The sequence below is a fragment of the Thamnophis elegans genome, chromosome 15, assembly GCF_009769535.1.
Source record: "Thamnophis elegans isolate rThaEle1 chromosome 15, rThaEle1.pri, whole genome shotgun sequence".
Lineage (NCBI taxonomy): Eukaryota > Metazoa > Chordata > Lepidosauria > Squamata > Colubridae > Thamnophis > Thamnophis elegans.
The window spans coordinates 48,388,841-48,402,573 of NC_045555.1; the positions used below are offsets into that span (position 1 = coordinate 48,388,841).

The window sequence follows — 13,733 nt, forward strand, 5'->3', positions numbered from 1 at the left end:
GCTGTGGGAGAAGAAGGAATTGAATTCTCATACGGATATAGAGAAATCAACTGCTTAAGTACTTTTACCCTAATATGCAATAAAAAAAATTCTTATTTATGTATCATGCTGAGGATGTGGGCTGTTTCTGAGTTTGAACCCTAGCCCTTTTATTAAAATATAAAATATTTATAATTTGAAAATAAAATATTTATACTTTTGATTGCAAAACTGTCTAAATGTCTCACACAACATAATCTACATCAGAAACACAAGAGCGTGTAATAAATGAAAAAGGCATAAAACCATTAGTAATCCTAATTAAAGAAATAGCAGGAAATGCTCTATATTAGAAATGTTATTTTTAATAACAGACGTTTTTATAGTTCTTATATACCACTGTGATCTTACCGTAAAAATTTATTTTTCCCAATGTCCAGAGCACCATGGCTACAAATTGTAATAAATTTCTTAGCAACTTCTTAATCATAAAAGATCAATGAGAAAACTGAAGTGGAATTCAATCAAATGTATATAAATGGGTTTCAAACTGCTTTATCTCTGACTAGAATGTGGTTTTCATTCAGGTAAACTGGGACAGTAGTCAAGTAAATTCAGATAATCTGTACCATTGCATATTGAATTGTGATGAAATCAGAGAATAAAAATCAGTATTATAAGATTGAATTCTATTTAAAATTTCTAGCTTTGTGCCTTTGAGTAAGTACATGCAGACTTTACAAGAAGTTAATTTTTTCAGCTAATGAATATGGACATTTCAGAAGGAAATTTAATCTATCTTCATTTTTTAATCTTTACTCTGAATATTGATTTTAGTACAAAACATTAAGGATTTTTCAAAAGTATAAATTCATTGGTTATACCACTCACCACCACGGAAGAGAAATTCACCAAAGAGGCATTTTGATTTCCAGGGTTGCACTTAAAATTCAAGGATTGGTCTGTTTCTCTGCTCTTTGTGCCAGAACTCAGCAACTTCTCTGGATTAGCGGGTAGTTTTTGGAAAGCAATGCAAGTCATGCCCACGAAAACGGATGGCTTGATCCAAAAGGCTTCCAGAGCAATGTTAAGAGAAACCTGTCAAAACAAATGTGAAAAATATTATATTTTAAATGTATAAAGTTGGTCCTTTCATTCCCAGATAGGTGGAGGGGCAGCAGGAAGTGCAAGGGGTTAGTCTAATAGCCACCTCTAATTTGGTCCTCCCCTATTGAGGGCGCAGGCCAAACAGCAGATCCAGGTCTTCAGACTAAGAGTTCCTTGTCAGGATCCACACCAGGCCTCCTTTGCCAGCACGAGTAAGGGGGGGATTAACTTAGCGGGAAAACACAGTTCATCAAATAACCTGGACTGATGCCATGGAGGGTTTTATATTTCCTTGTTGCAGACAAGAACTTCATTGTGCAGTAAACTGATCACAGTGAGAACAGATGCTCTATAAGATTTGCTAAGGACCCAATCCAGTTAGCTACGAGTTGACCCAGGGATTGGTTATGTTATGTTCTACCAAAAGGTTGGAAATATTCAGAAGGTGTCCTATTACAGAATATAGGAATGATGTATTGAAAGCCAAAGGTTTCCTACACAGTACCATATGTTTTGGAGTATAAGACGCACCAGAGTATAAGATGCACCAAGGTTTTGAAGAGGCAATTTTTAAAAAAAAGTAGGTTAGGGAGGGAGAGAGAGAGTAGTTAGGTAGGTAGATAAAGGGATAGAGAGAGAGAAATAGAGAGAGATAGAGAAATACAGTAGGTAGGTAGGGAAAAAGAGAGAGGGTGTAGGTAGGTAAAGGAATAGAGAGAGAGAGAGAGAGAAATAGAAATATAGTAGATAGGGAGAGAGAGTGAGTAGGTAAGAGGTAAGGTAGAGGAATAGAGAGAGAGAAAGAGAGAGAGAGAGAGAGAGAGAAATACAGTAGATAGGGAGAGAGAGAGTAGGTAGGTTGGTAAGTAGAGGGACAGAGAGAGAGAGAGAGAGAAATAGGGAGAGATAAAGAGATACAGTAGGTAGGTAGGGAAAGAGAGAGAGGGTGTAGGTAGGTAGGTAGGTAGTAGAGGGATAGAGAGAAAGAGAGAGAGAAATACAGTAGATAGGTAGGGAGAGAGTAGGTAGGTTGATAGGTAGAGGGATAGAGAGAGAAATATAGAGAGAAATACAGTAGATAGGTAGGGAGAGAGAAAGGGGATAGGTAGGTAGATGTTTCCATGTGTATTTATCCATGTCCTGGAGAAGGAAATAGCTGACAATCTGCAGCACCTAAGACTTTGTTTCTGCTTGCACAGCACTTGATCAATCTAATTCTCATCAATCAGTTAAAGAGCTTTCCAAAAGGAAAAATAAAGTTTTTGCACTCTGCAAACCTCCCCCAAAAGCCCCTTTTTTTGTGAAAACAGGCCCGTTCTTTTTAAAAAAAGGTATGAATAGCCTTGGAGGAGCTTGCAGAGTGCTCCTGGAGGGGTAGGGGCCCCACAAATGAGCAAAACACGACCCGTTTTTCGCAAAAACAGCCCCGTTTTTTGTCAAACAAATTGCATACATAGCCTTAGGGAAGCTTATAGAGTGCTCCTAGGGGCTGGGGGAGGGGGCAAAAAACGGCCTGTTTTTTGTTCATTTCTGCCCCCCCCCAGCCCCCGGGAGCTCTCTGAAAGCCTCCATAAGGGTATGCACGGCCATTTTGGTGAAGAGGGCGGGGCTTCGGGAGGCAAAAAATGTTGTATTTGATGTATAAGACACACTCAGGTTTTCAGCCTCTTTTTTGAGGAAAAAAGGTCCATTTTATACTCCGAAAAATACTGTAGTTGGTTTTCAGCTTAAAATCTTTAGCTCTTACAGCAAATAAACAAATATCAGATCAAATACCAGTTTAATACTCTGATACCGATGTAACTAGGAGTGAATTTGTTAAGATGGTTTATACTTTAGGCAACAGTCACAGAATGCTATAAATATTTAAGACTCTGACTCAACTGGGGCCACCAAACAAATAATCTTATACAGCATTTTAGTATCAACCAAGTGCCATTTACAGAGATTTTTAGGATTTATTATTGCAGCTGAAATAATAAATCTCTTGACAAAATTAGTTCCTGTGATTCTGCATTTCTTATTTTATCTGCAAAAAAAATGAATTGATTGTATAGCCGTTAAGTTCAGTATCGCCTGGAGCTCTTGACCAGAAGCAGTAATACAGTACAATAATTCTACAATAAAGAAGCTAATCAGAAATAAGTCTTACAATACTGCTTTGTAAGTTTCAAGTACTTTTTCTACAAGTATCTAGATTAGAAGTTATTTGTACATTTAAGATCACAAAACCTCCTACAACTATAATGGTGAATCTTTTCAGCACTGAGTGCCGATACAGGAACGCACATTCACGCACATGCTGGAGCACCGGAAACCCGGAGACAAGCTGGCTGGTGCACATACACCGGTCTTCGGGTTTCCGGTGTGCACATGCACACTGGTCAGTTGGTCCCTGGGTTTCCGGCGCTCCATCATGTGCAAAGACCAGCTGACCAGCGCATGCTGCTCTTCAGGTTTCTGGTACTCCGGCGCGGATGAAGACTAGAGCGCTGGAAACCAGAAGAGCAGCTGGCAATGGCGCGCATGCCCACAGAGAGGGCTCTGCTTGCCACCTCTGGCACACGTGCCATAAGTTCGCCATCATGATCCTACAACCAGTGTTTTTCCTGCACAATACTCATCATATGAATGACCTCTTAGGTTTTCACAATTTAGCAGGCAAATTAGTGGCTCGGGGCCTGCATGTAAAGATACCAGGAAGACCCTTCACTTGCAGTGGTACAAGTGACACGTGTGGTTCTGCATCTGTGAATGTCCCAGAACTAAGATTTATGTAGCAGGACTAATAGCATTCTGGCTGAATGGATTGCTTCGGAAGATGTTTTTCCTTAAAGCCTAAATTTTATTATGGAGATTCCTATTTTCTTGTAAAACTATGTAAAGTACTTGGCGCGGTAGCAGTTATGCAGCATTTTTAACTGTAAAGTACACGTTTCACTGTCACGTTTGTTAGAGGTGCTGTACAGAGATTCTGAAATCATGGCTATTCAAGTTCCTGTATCGGTTTTAAGCCATACTGAATGAGCACTGATTTGCAAGACCCTTCCTATTCTATGGCGGAGCCATGTGGCGTCAGGCAGATCGTCACCACTGTATTTTTCATTGTCAAGGACTATACAGAGTTGCAAAATAACTTGCTTTCTTATACCAAGGACATTCCGCCCTCTGTGCATGACATTTCCCTCCATGAATACACATTTCAGCTGTTCAGATTACTGTGGGGAAAGGCCTGACTTTCTACCTGTTTGTTGAATGCAGACTTGCCAGGTGGCTACAGTCTTCTAATAACTTCGTTTAGATCAATTAGAATGGCAAAATATCTAATCACACACTGTATTCCTATTCTGTTTTCCCAGGTGGAAACCTTCCTTCCCAGCCAGAAGGACAAGCTGCTCTTCCTGGCTTCTTCCTTGGCGATTTTTCCCAACTAGTCATTAATTGGGATCCAACTAATTGCGCTATCTAGCCATAATTCTATAACATAAAATGAACATAAGTGGCATTTTACCAACTCTTTTGCTTTGCTTGAATCATTTGCAAGTTCTGGCAATGAACAAAATATGTGAGAAGTTATAAAACTGGGTGAGCATGTCACGTAACCAGAGAGACATTTTTCAAGGAGTGTCTGCTTCTTCCTTCAGAGCAACGTTTTAACAAATCAAGAAGCCGTATATATAACAATACCTTTGATACAAGCTGTGCATTGCTGCTCAGGGTTTGATTTGAAATGCGTGCTACACACTGCACAATTCTTGCACATGCTTTCTTGTCCTTTTGTGCCATCCATAATACATGGTCATCTACCAGCATTATATTGCTGGCAATCTCTATGACAGCATCTGCGAGCTGCTAAGAGAAAGAGAGAAAAAAGGAAAGAGGAGAGGAGAGAGTATAAAGTATATAACTTCTATACAACATAAGGCAAAAATGAAAAACAGCTGCATTTGGGTATTCTGTAAAGCATTCAGGAACTACCTGTTCTAGGAACATCAGCTTACATTTCAATTTGGTAAGTCGAAAGATTAAATGGATGGATATGCCTCTTTGCAAGTCAGTGATTATCAAGTCAAAACTATTTCAGAGTTACATAAGTCCAAACAACTGTTCTATTAAGAATAGATGTTTCTTAGAGACTTTTCAGCAAGAGTTTTAGCAATATAGATGCAAAAAAATAATAATAATTCCCTGAAACACAAGAAATTCAATTATAAGAATTTGATCATAGTTTTTTTTTAAAAAGCATTAATTGCAGCTCATAGTAATGAAAAGGTCAAATTATATATAAATGATATATGAAATAGCAATACTAATTGTTAATAGGATAAAACAGATGAGGTTTGTTGGAACACTACTCTCCTAAGAAGGCTTGTGTATCTTCATATTCAGATAAAGCCATCATAGAATTTAATAATTACAACTGCGAGGTAATAATTGATTAAGCTATGCATTGGGAACAGGACTGGTTTGATTATAGACAATACCTGATTTATAGAAATACCATCTCAGTGGCCCAATTCAGAAATCATAGTTTCACAAAAATCAAATTCCAAATCCTGGCTTTAATTTCCAAATGAATGGTTGGTTTAAGCTTCAACATGGTTAGTCCTTGTATTTGCATCTAATATGAACCCATCCATTATTAAATGGCCAGTTTCTCAAATCACATATGTTTCTAATTGGTGAATAAACCATAGACTGAATTCACACAAACACCAAAGTTATAAACCGTAATTTAATGTGGCATGTACACACCAAACATGATATTCAAAATCAGATTCTAATATAACCACCTTTGTAGTGATTTAAAAAATAGTAGTAAAATACTTTTGATTAGCACATTAAAGGAAAATGAAATATTTAAACTAGATTTTTAAATGAGTTACTTTTCAATGACAGATTACAATAGTTTTCCTAATAATAAATTCACTTAATTTAAAAAAAAAATTCTTTAAAAATATACAGTTAGGTCTGGTACCTAAATTATTCTTAACACTTTACTTCATTTTATTCAACACGCATATGAAAGATCTTTATCTAGAATTGAGCACATGGGATGTGCTACACTTGAATGAGCTGGGGATATCCTGTATGTTTGAAGTGGTCCACAGTTAATTATCCTACAAACTCCATGACTATTGGAGCCCATGGATTATCCCAGTTCATATTCTACATGAGAAACAACATATTTGCAACACTTGACCATCATCATGTTTGCTTCCAAGATAAGACGTTTTCCCCCAGAAGTACCAGTTAAGTTCATTTCTGCTTACAGAGAGCCGAGGTGGCGCAGTGGTTAAAGTGCAGTACTGCAGGCCACTACAGCTGACTGCTATCTGCAGTTCAGCGGTTCAAATCTCACCGGCTCAGGGTTGACTCAGCCTTCCATCCTTCCGAGGTGGGTGAAATGAGGACCCAGACTGTGGGGGCAATATGCTGACTCTGTAAACCGCTTAGAGAGGGCTGAAAGCCCTATGAAGCGGTATATAAGTCTAACTGCTACTGCTATTGCTACAGATGGATAGTGTAAGAAACATCCAAGAGTAGAGAGAATATCAGGCATAAAGAGTCCCTTTGTGAATCCATTCAAAAATAAGAAGTAGAATAACCCAAAGGCTTTCCACTTTTATTTTATACACTTTCCCCATTACTGGGTTTATCAGGCCACCCAACACAACAAAAAGCAAACCACAGGCAGTCCTTGACTTACGACCACAATTGGGCCCAACTTTTATCTTGTTAAGGGAGAAGTTTGTTAAATTTGCTCCATTTTATGATCATTCTTGCCACATTTGTTAAGTGAATCACTGCGGTTGTTAAATTAGTAGCACGGTTGTTAAGTGAGTCTGGCTTCGCCATTGACTTTGCTTGTCAGAAGGTCACAAAAGGTGATCCCACCACCCCAGAGACACTGCAATCGTCATAAATATGAACCAGTTGCCCAGCAATTGAATGTAAATCACGTGACCACGGGGATGCTGCAATGTTCATAAGTGTGAAAAATGGTCATAACTTTTTTCGGTGCCGTTGTAACTTTGAGAAACCACTAAATGAACTGTCAAGGACTACCTGTATCAACCAAAAAGAGCCACATAAAATATACAGAATATATAAATATGAATATGGGGTTACTTAAAGAGGTTTTGGGACTGGTCACATTGTTAGTCAGGAAATATACCTTAAGGGGGAAAAACAACTGATCACAGTCTCTTTCCTCTCAGTAAAACATTTTAGATAGATCATTAATTTAGCTACTTATGTTTAGCTGACATCTAAAACACCATTGTGAAAATGTTTTAAAATCCAAGCCATTTAACATCAAGCTACCCAGAGAATTAAAAAGCCTAAGACATTTTACTGGCATGAATTCTAGTTTCAAATGAGTTTGACAAGGTTAGAACCACGGGAAGCTTTATTCAGCTCTTCAGAAAAGAGCAGGGAACGGCACGAGTCTAGGAAAATGCTAAATTGAACAAACTCTCATTAAAAACTTCACCTATTTGAAGCAAAAATGCTAGTATAATCAATATAAAAATATTGGCATCAAAAAGTTTTAAGTTTTAATTCTGGATCACTAAGGTTTCACATTCAGCGGTATATTTGCCGAATTATTCCTTCCAAGATTTTGGAGTATCCTTCCCCTGGAGTGAGGAGGGATGGAGATTTTGTAGTATCCTTCCCCTGGAGTGAGGAGGGAATGGGGATTTTGGAGTATCCTTCCCCTGATGATTCCCATCAGATGATTGCAGAGCTGCTGATATTGCTGGAACTTGAAGGACCTCTGAGAAGTCCCTCTCATTTAGTGCCGTTATAATTGTGAATGGTTGTTGAATGAATGGTCATATATACTATCTGTATATTATATAATTCAAATTTAAATTTAAAAATACTTTATGAAAAGCTCTTGAATAAAAAGTTGGAATTACTATTTTAAAAAGACACCCCCCCCAAAAAAAAACCCCATTACTGGACATTAAAATAAATCCAACATTAAATCATCATCATGTTAGCCAAATAGAGTCTTACGTCTTTGATCTCTTCCATATATAGAATTAGTTTTTCCAACATATAAGCTAAATAGATAACATCCTCCTTATCTGCAAATTTGGCAGCGTCTCTTGTGAAAGCTGCTAGCTGATGGGAAAATTCCAGTGCATTGGTAGCATTTAGATGCCTCTGAAAAAAAAATCCCAAAAGATATAAAATTCAGTTAAAAGTTTAATTCTATTTTCTATATTTAAAACATTAACGTTTTATTTTTCTAGAGATGAAGAACATTATTGATGTATAATTCAAACGTGCAAACAACATTATATTGTAAAATATTTAAATTGTCTAATAAGAACACAGTGTTTTAAAATACTTAAAATGTCTAATACTTTTAACTTAAATAATTTTTTGTCAAGCAACTTCCCCCTGACGGAACCATTTATCAGCACCATGAATACTGATCCAGCATCAATAATTTAATTTAAATGAATATTAAAGATAAGGAATAATGCCATGAGAACTATGTTTGAATAAATGTCACAATCTGTTTATGCTTTCTTATTCTAAAATAGAATAGTTGAATACAACTAGAGTTGTAGCACATGTTTGGAAAGCTTAGGATCTATTCTTGATATATAGTCTTGTTAGATAGCCTAGATAACAAAGACTTTCTCTGCAGAAACTTGGGTAAGAACTGTGTAATGCTTACAATACACTAAATTCCATGTACGACAGTCTGGTTTACCTGACTGAAAGCATGAAGGATTTGAGTCACTTCCTGTGAATAAGGACATTGGGAATAGTTTTCTTCATCCCACCAACCTGTGCGGTTACAATTACGCCATGCTTTTAGCTTTTCTTCCCCATTCAGAAAGGAGGCTGATCTTAAGGAATGCTGAAAACATGAATGGTAAGCGGTTACACCTGCCACAGTTTTAGGCCACCTGTGGAAAAAAATACAAATAAGATACTGTAATGCTACACTAATAGCAATAGCAGTTAGACTTATATACCGCTTCATAGGGCTTTCAGCCCTCTCTAAGCGGTTTACACAGTCAGCATATCGCCCCCAACAACAATCCGGGTCCTCATTTCACCCACCTCGGAAGGATGGAAGGCTGAGTCAACCTTCAGCCGGTGAGATTAGAACCGCCGAGCTGCAGAACTGCAGTCAGCTGAAGTAGCCTGCAGTGCTGCATTTAACCACTGCACCACCTCGGCTCTTCATTAATATTAATACATTAAATTACATAAAGTTCCAACCTGAAGTACACTTTCTACAGAATAATGCATATTTCCCTGAATTTATGAGATTGTTGCGGTAAAATAGGAGCAGTCACGTTTTTTCCCCATCAAAAGCTACAGTGCTACTACAGCGATATTCTGTTTAGGGGAACAGATTTGTTTAGGGAAACTTCCGATGATGGGAGGAGCTAAAACAAATGGCGGCCAAGGTCGGAATAAAAAAAATATATAAGGGAGGAGGAAAGGTATCCATTTTTTTTTCCTAGCATTTCTTCTTCCTTCTTCAGTTGCAACCTTCTGTGCGAGCAAATTTTTGATGTCCCCATTTCCCTTTCTCTTCACATGAAAAGTTTCTGGGAAAGAGGAAGGTTGTTTTTGCTAGAGGATTGAATTGTTTGCTTGCAAAAGGCTTCTGTACTTAGCAATGGATTTTTTTTAAAATTAGGCCCTAAGGCTGCAGGTTGCCCATGCTTACAATAAATAATGCAATACATCATCTGTGTTGAACTGGAACTCATAGAGCAGTTTCCTTGCGTGTTTTATATTCAATAATGGGTCGTTCAATTTGAAATGATTTTAATTGGTATATTTATATATTAAAGGGCTTTATTTTGGGGGCTTAAAACTGGCAAAGCCCATTTCCTCTGTCTTTGCTGGGAGAGGTTATAACTTGGCTCTTTTCTCCCAAGACGGTGATTCAACATTAATAGATCGGTCTTGCCCATGTTATCCTTCATGTTTTTAGATTGAAAAATCCCAAATTCCAGTTATTAGTCCCAACAGTACTGGGCAAAGTCAGGTTTGGAAAGCAAGGTTCAAACATTACAGAAAAACAGAATATTTTCATTCCCACCCCTTTAACATCGTGTCTATTAGATACACCTTTTTCAAGTTAAAACTTTTTAATTTTGAAATGTTAGTATCTTTCAAAAAAATTCTTTGGTAAATACTGATACTTCAATAATACAGGTAATTGCAGTATGCAAATAATACTATTACAGTCAATGTTTTTTAGTTGCTGTTTTAGAATATGAGACTTTTCTTCAATGAATGTAAGATCAAGTTTTCAAATTTCCCTTCATTCATACATGCGTTGTGGATAGTATTTTACAATGCCACCATGAAGAATTTTTTCTTATTAAAGGTAAAGGTTCCACTCACACATATGTGCTAGTCGTTCCCAACTCTAGGGGGCAGTGCTCATCTCCGTTTCAAAGCTGAAGAGCCAGGGCTGTCTGAAGACCTCTCCGTGGTCATGTGGTCGGCATGACTAAACAGCGAAGGGGGAAAAGGAAGCTGTTCCCTTCCCATCAAAGATGGTCCCTATTTTTCTACTTGCATTTTTACATGCTTTCGAACTGCTAGATTGGCAGAGGCTGGCACAAGTAACGGGAGCTCACTCCATTAAGCGGCACTAGGGATTCGAACCACCAAACTGCCAACTTTCCTGATCGACAAGCTCAGCGTCTTAGCCACTTTGTCTCTTCCTCTAAAATTCCATATACAGTATAGGAAACTATACATAATAGTTTCCTATATTATGCCAAGAAGGACAGAAAAGAGCCTTTCTCCTAATGTATGACATGTAAATAAGCAGGAGCATTCTGTCAATCAAGAAATCTTCTCCGCTCCAGCCTGAAGTACTAGTGTCAACATATAATTTAAAATCTCAGTGAGGAGCAAGTCATATTCATAAGTGGCACTGGCAGCCTTTAGGAATTTGCAGGATTTTTATAGGTTATCAGCATATATAGGAAAATATTGGATAAATAATTTTATATAATACATTGGCAAAATTGAATTTTCATTTCTAAGTAATTTCTTATTTACTCTTAGATTTATTATTACTTTAATTGAATTAAAACTCAAGGGATGAGATGTTGCTTCAGACTCAGGTTGTATTAACTGAGATCCCTTAAATCAGGCGTGTCAAACTGGCAGCCCATGGGCAGGAGGTATCACGCGCAGGCCACGCCCAGCCCAGCTCTGCAAAGGCCAAACCTGTTGTGATACGTCACATGATGTCGTGTGATGCGATCGAGTTTGACACCCGTGCCTTAAATCAATGGTCAATCATGCGGACTTCAATTCCTAGAATTCGCAACAATGGCCATAGAGAATTCTGGGAGAAGAATTAATGCGCCACTGGGCCATCCTTGTAAATTGTTGAAGAATCATTTATCTATGGTGAGACCTGACCATATAACATTTATTTTCTTGGAATAACTTTCACCATTGCAGTGCTTTTCCTAGACTCCCTTTTTCATTCTGATCGTATCTGGGCATTAAGATGGAAAGAGGTTCCCTGCTTTCATAATCTATTTTTGAGCCATACAGCACAAGAACTCTTTTTGTGTTGCTCCAAACTAAGGAATAGCCAATCAAGACGACCAAATTGTGGAAAGCCTAGAAATTATCTTAGAATCATGACATTGGAGATCTTTAATCCACAGGCATCAAACCCGATCCCGTCACTTGACATATCATGATGTTTTTGTCTTTGCAGAGCTGCAGTAGATGTGGCCTGTGTGTGACAGATCCAGCCCATGGGCCGCCAGTTTGATAGGCCTGTTCCAGTCCAACCCCTTGCCCAAGGCAACAGTCCTTATACCGCCCAGGACAAATGGATCTCCTATCTTTTCTTGAAAGCCTCCATCAATGGAGCACCCACAACTCCAGGAGACAAGCTCTTCCATTGGTTAATTGTTCTTACTGTCAGAAAATTTCTCCTTAGCTTCAAGTAGGATCTCTCTTTAATAAGCTTGCACCTGTAACCCAAGAATGCTACGCAAGATGCACAGTGTTAGGGTACCGATGGTTAAGATTCGGAAACACCAGGACACAGAGACATTTTTGCTCACTTAAAAGTATCTTACAATGAAAGGAGAAAGAAAATAAATATAACCATCATTTTATAATAATAGCTTTTGTTCACTGAAGCTTGCATTACAAATCCTTGCAGCGAGATTTCAATTACACATACCACCTGGACCTGGCAGATCAAAAGAATCAACCTTTCCATTTTAAATTTAATGCATCTTTCTTTTTAAAACAAGGTGACCCCTCCCCCCCACCCCCGGTTTTCTTTTGTCCTTGTAATAGATTGCTTCCAACATATTTGCCATAATATCAAAACCTCAAAGACGTTTTCATGATACATTATTGGCAGGGAAGCTCATCCAAAAAAGAGACATTTTTTCAAAAACGCTTCAGGTGTTAATGTTAACTTTCAGCTCCAAAGGTATTCTCTACAATTCTGAATTCATTACTTTGAAATGCCAAAGAAATATACAGACTCAGCATGCTTTTGATGTGTATTTCTAAAATAAATTTGCGCAGAATGTTTGAATGATGATCAGTAATGAAACAAATGTGAATCCTTCTGGGTTTTTTTGATTTGGAGAAAATGAAACAGAAAAAGGCCTCTCATCTTAGCTGAACATTTATTTCACTTTTATTTATTTATTTATTTATTTATTTATGATGACATTTACCAGCAATGAAGCGAAAGGTTTGTTAATGAAAGCTGCAGTCAGCATACGCTTATCTTGGTGTATTTTAAAACTGACTCATTAAAGAGAACCTCAAGTTGAGTTGCTCAGCTTTCTGTGCTAAGTAGAAATGTAGCTTCTTCCTGGGGATAATCGTGCCTTGAACTTTGCAAACAAAGGCAAAGATTTTTCCTCTTCAAAACCACATCTGGTTCTTCCACATACGTTTTACCATAATACTTATTGTTGGTGAAAGGAGGCTATTTTTACTCTGTTTTGTTTTTTAAGTGGAAAATGAAAACACTAAGCGAAATACTGCTAAAGAACTGAATGTACCACCTAAGGAAACCGTAATGGCCATGATTTCTTTTAGCAATAGCAATAGCAATAGCAGTAGACTTATATACCGCTTCATAGGCCTTTCAGGCCTCTCTAAGCGGTTTACAGAGAGTCAGCATATTGCCCCCAACAATCTGGGTCCTCATTTTACCCACCTCGGAAGGATGGAAGGCTGAGTCAACCCTGAGCCGGTGAGATTTGAACCGCTGACCTGCTGATCTAGCAGTAGCCTGCAGTGCTGCATTTAACCACTGCGCCACCTTGGCTCTTTTCCAACCAACTATATTCTACTTGACAACCCTGAAAGTTTTAGTCTAATTCTCCTTAGTTCTTAGTCATAGTTTTTAGTCAGAGGGCCTTAATTTTATAAAATGAATGGGAAAAAAAGATGCCATGTTTTCTATAGCAAATAAAAAAGAATAGGTAGGATAGAATCTTTTTTTAAATTGCCTTAGACTGTTTTTAAAAAGATTCAATACAAAATACCAGCTGCAGTTATTCACTTAAGAACTGTGGCAAGAAAGGTGGTATAATGGGCTTAGTGACCAAAGTTACAATGGCATTGAAAAAAGTGGCTGATGA

At 37.9% G+C, this 13,733-nt stretch overlaps 1 protein-coding gene across 2 annotated transcripts in view; it reads right to left on the reverse strand.

The window, feature by feature from the left end:
• Positions 1–13,733, reverse strand: part of ADGRA1 (adhesion G protein-coupled receptor A1) — a 324,929-nt gene that overhangs the window by 156,245 nt on the left and 154,951 nt on the right. The window contains exons 9-12 of one of the 2 annotated variants that reach the window (XM_032232081.1): positions 8,822–9,020; positions 8,113–8,262; positions 4,774–4,935; positions 871–1,077 (exon numbers count right to left, since the gene is read on the reverse strand). In XM_032232081.1, the coding sequence (XP_032087972.1) occupies positions 871–1,077; positions 4,774–4,935; positions 8,113–8,262; positions 8,822–9,020 (718 nt within the window). Of the gene's footprint in view, positions 1–870; positions 1,078–4,773; positions 4,939–8,112; positions 8,263–8,821; positions 9,021–13,733 lie in introns of both variants that reach the window. The other variant, XM_032232080.1, reaches the window with a different exon arrangement.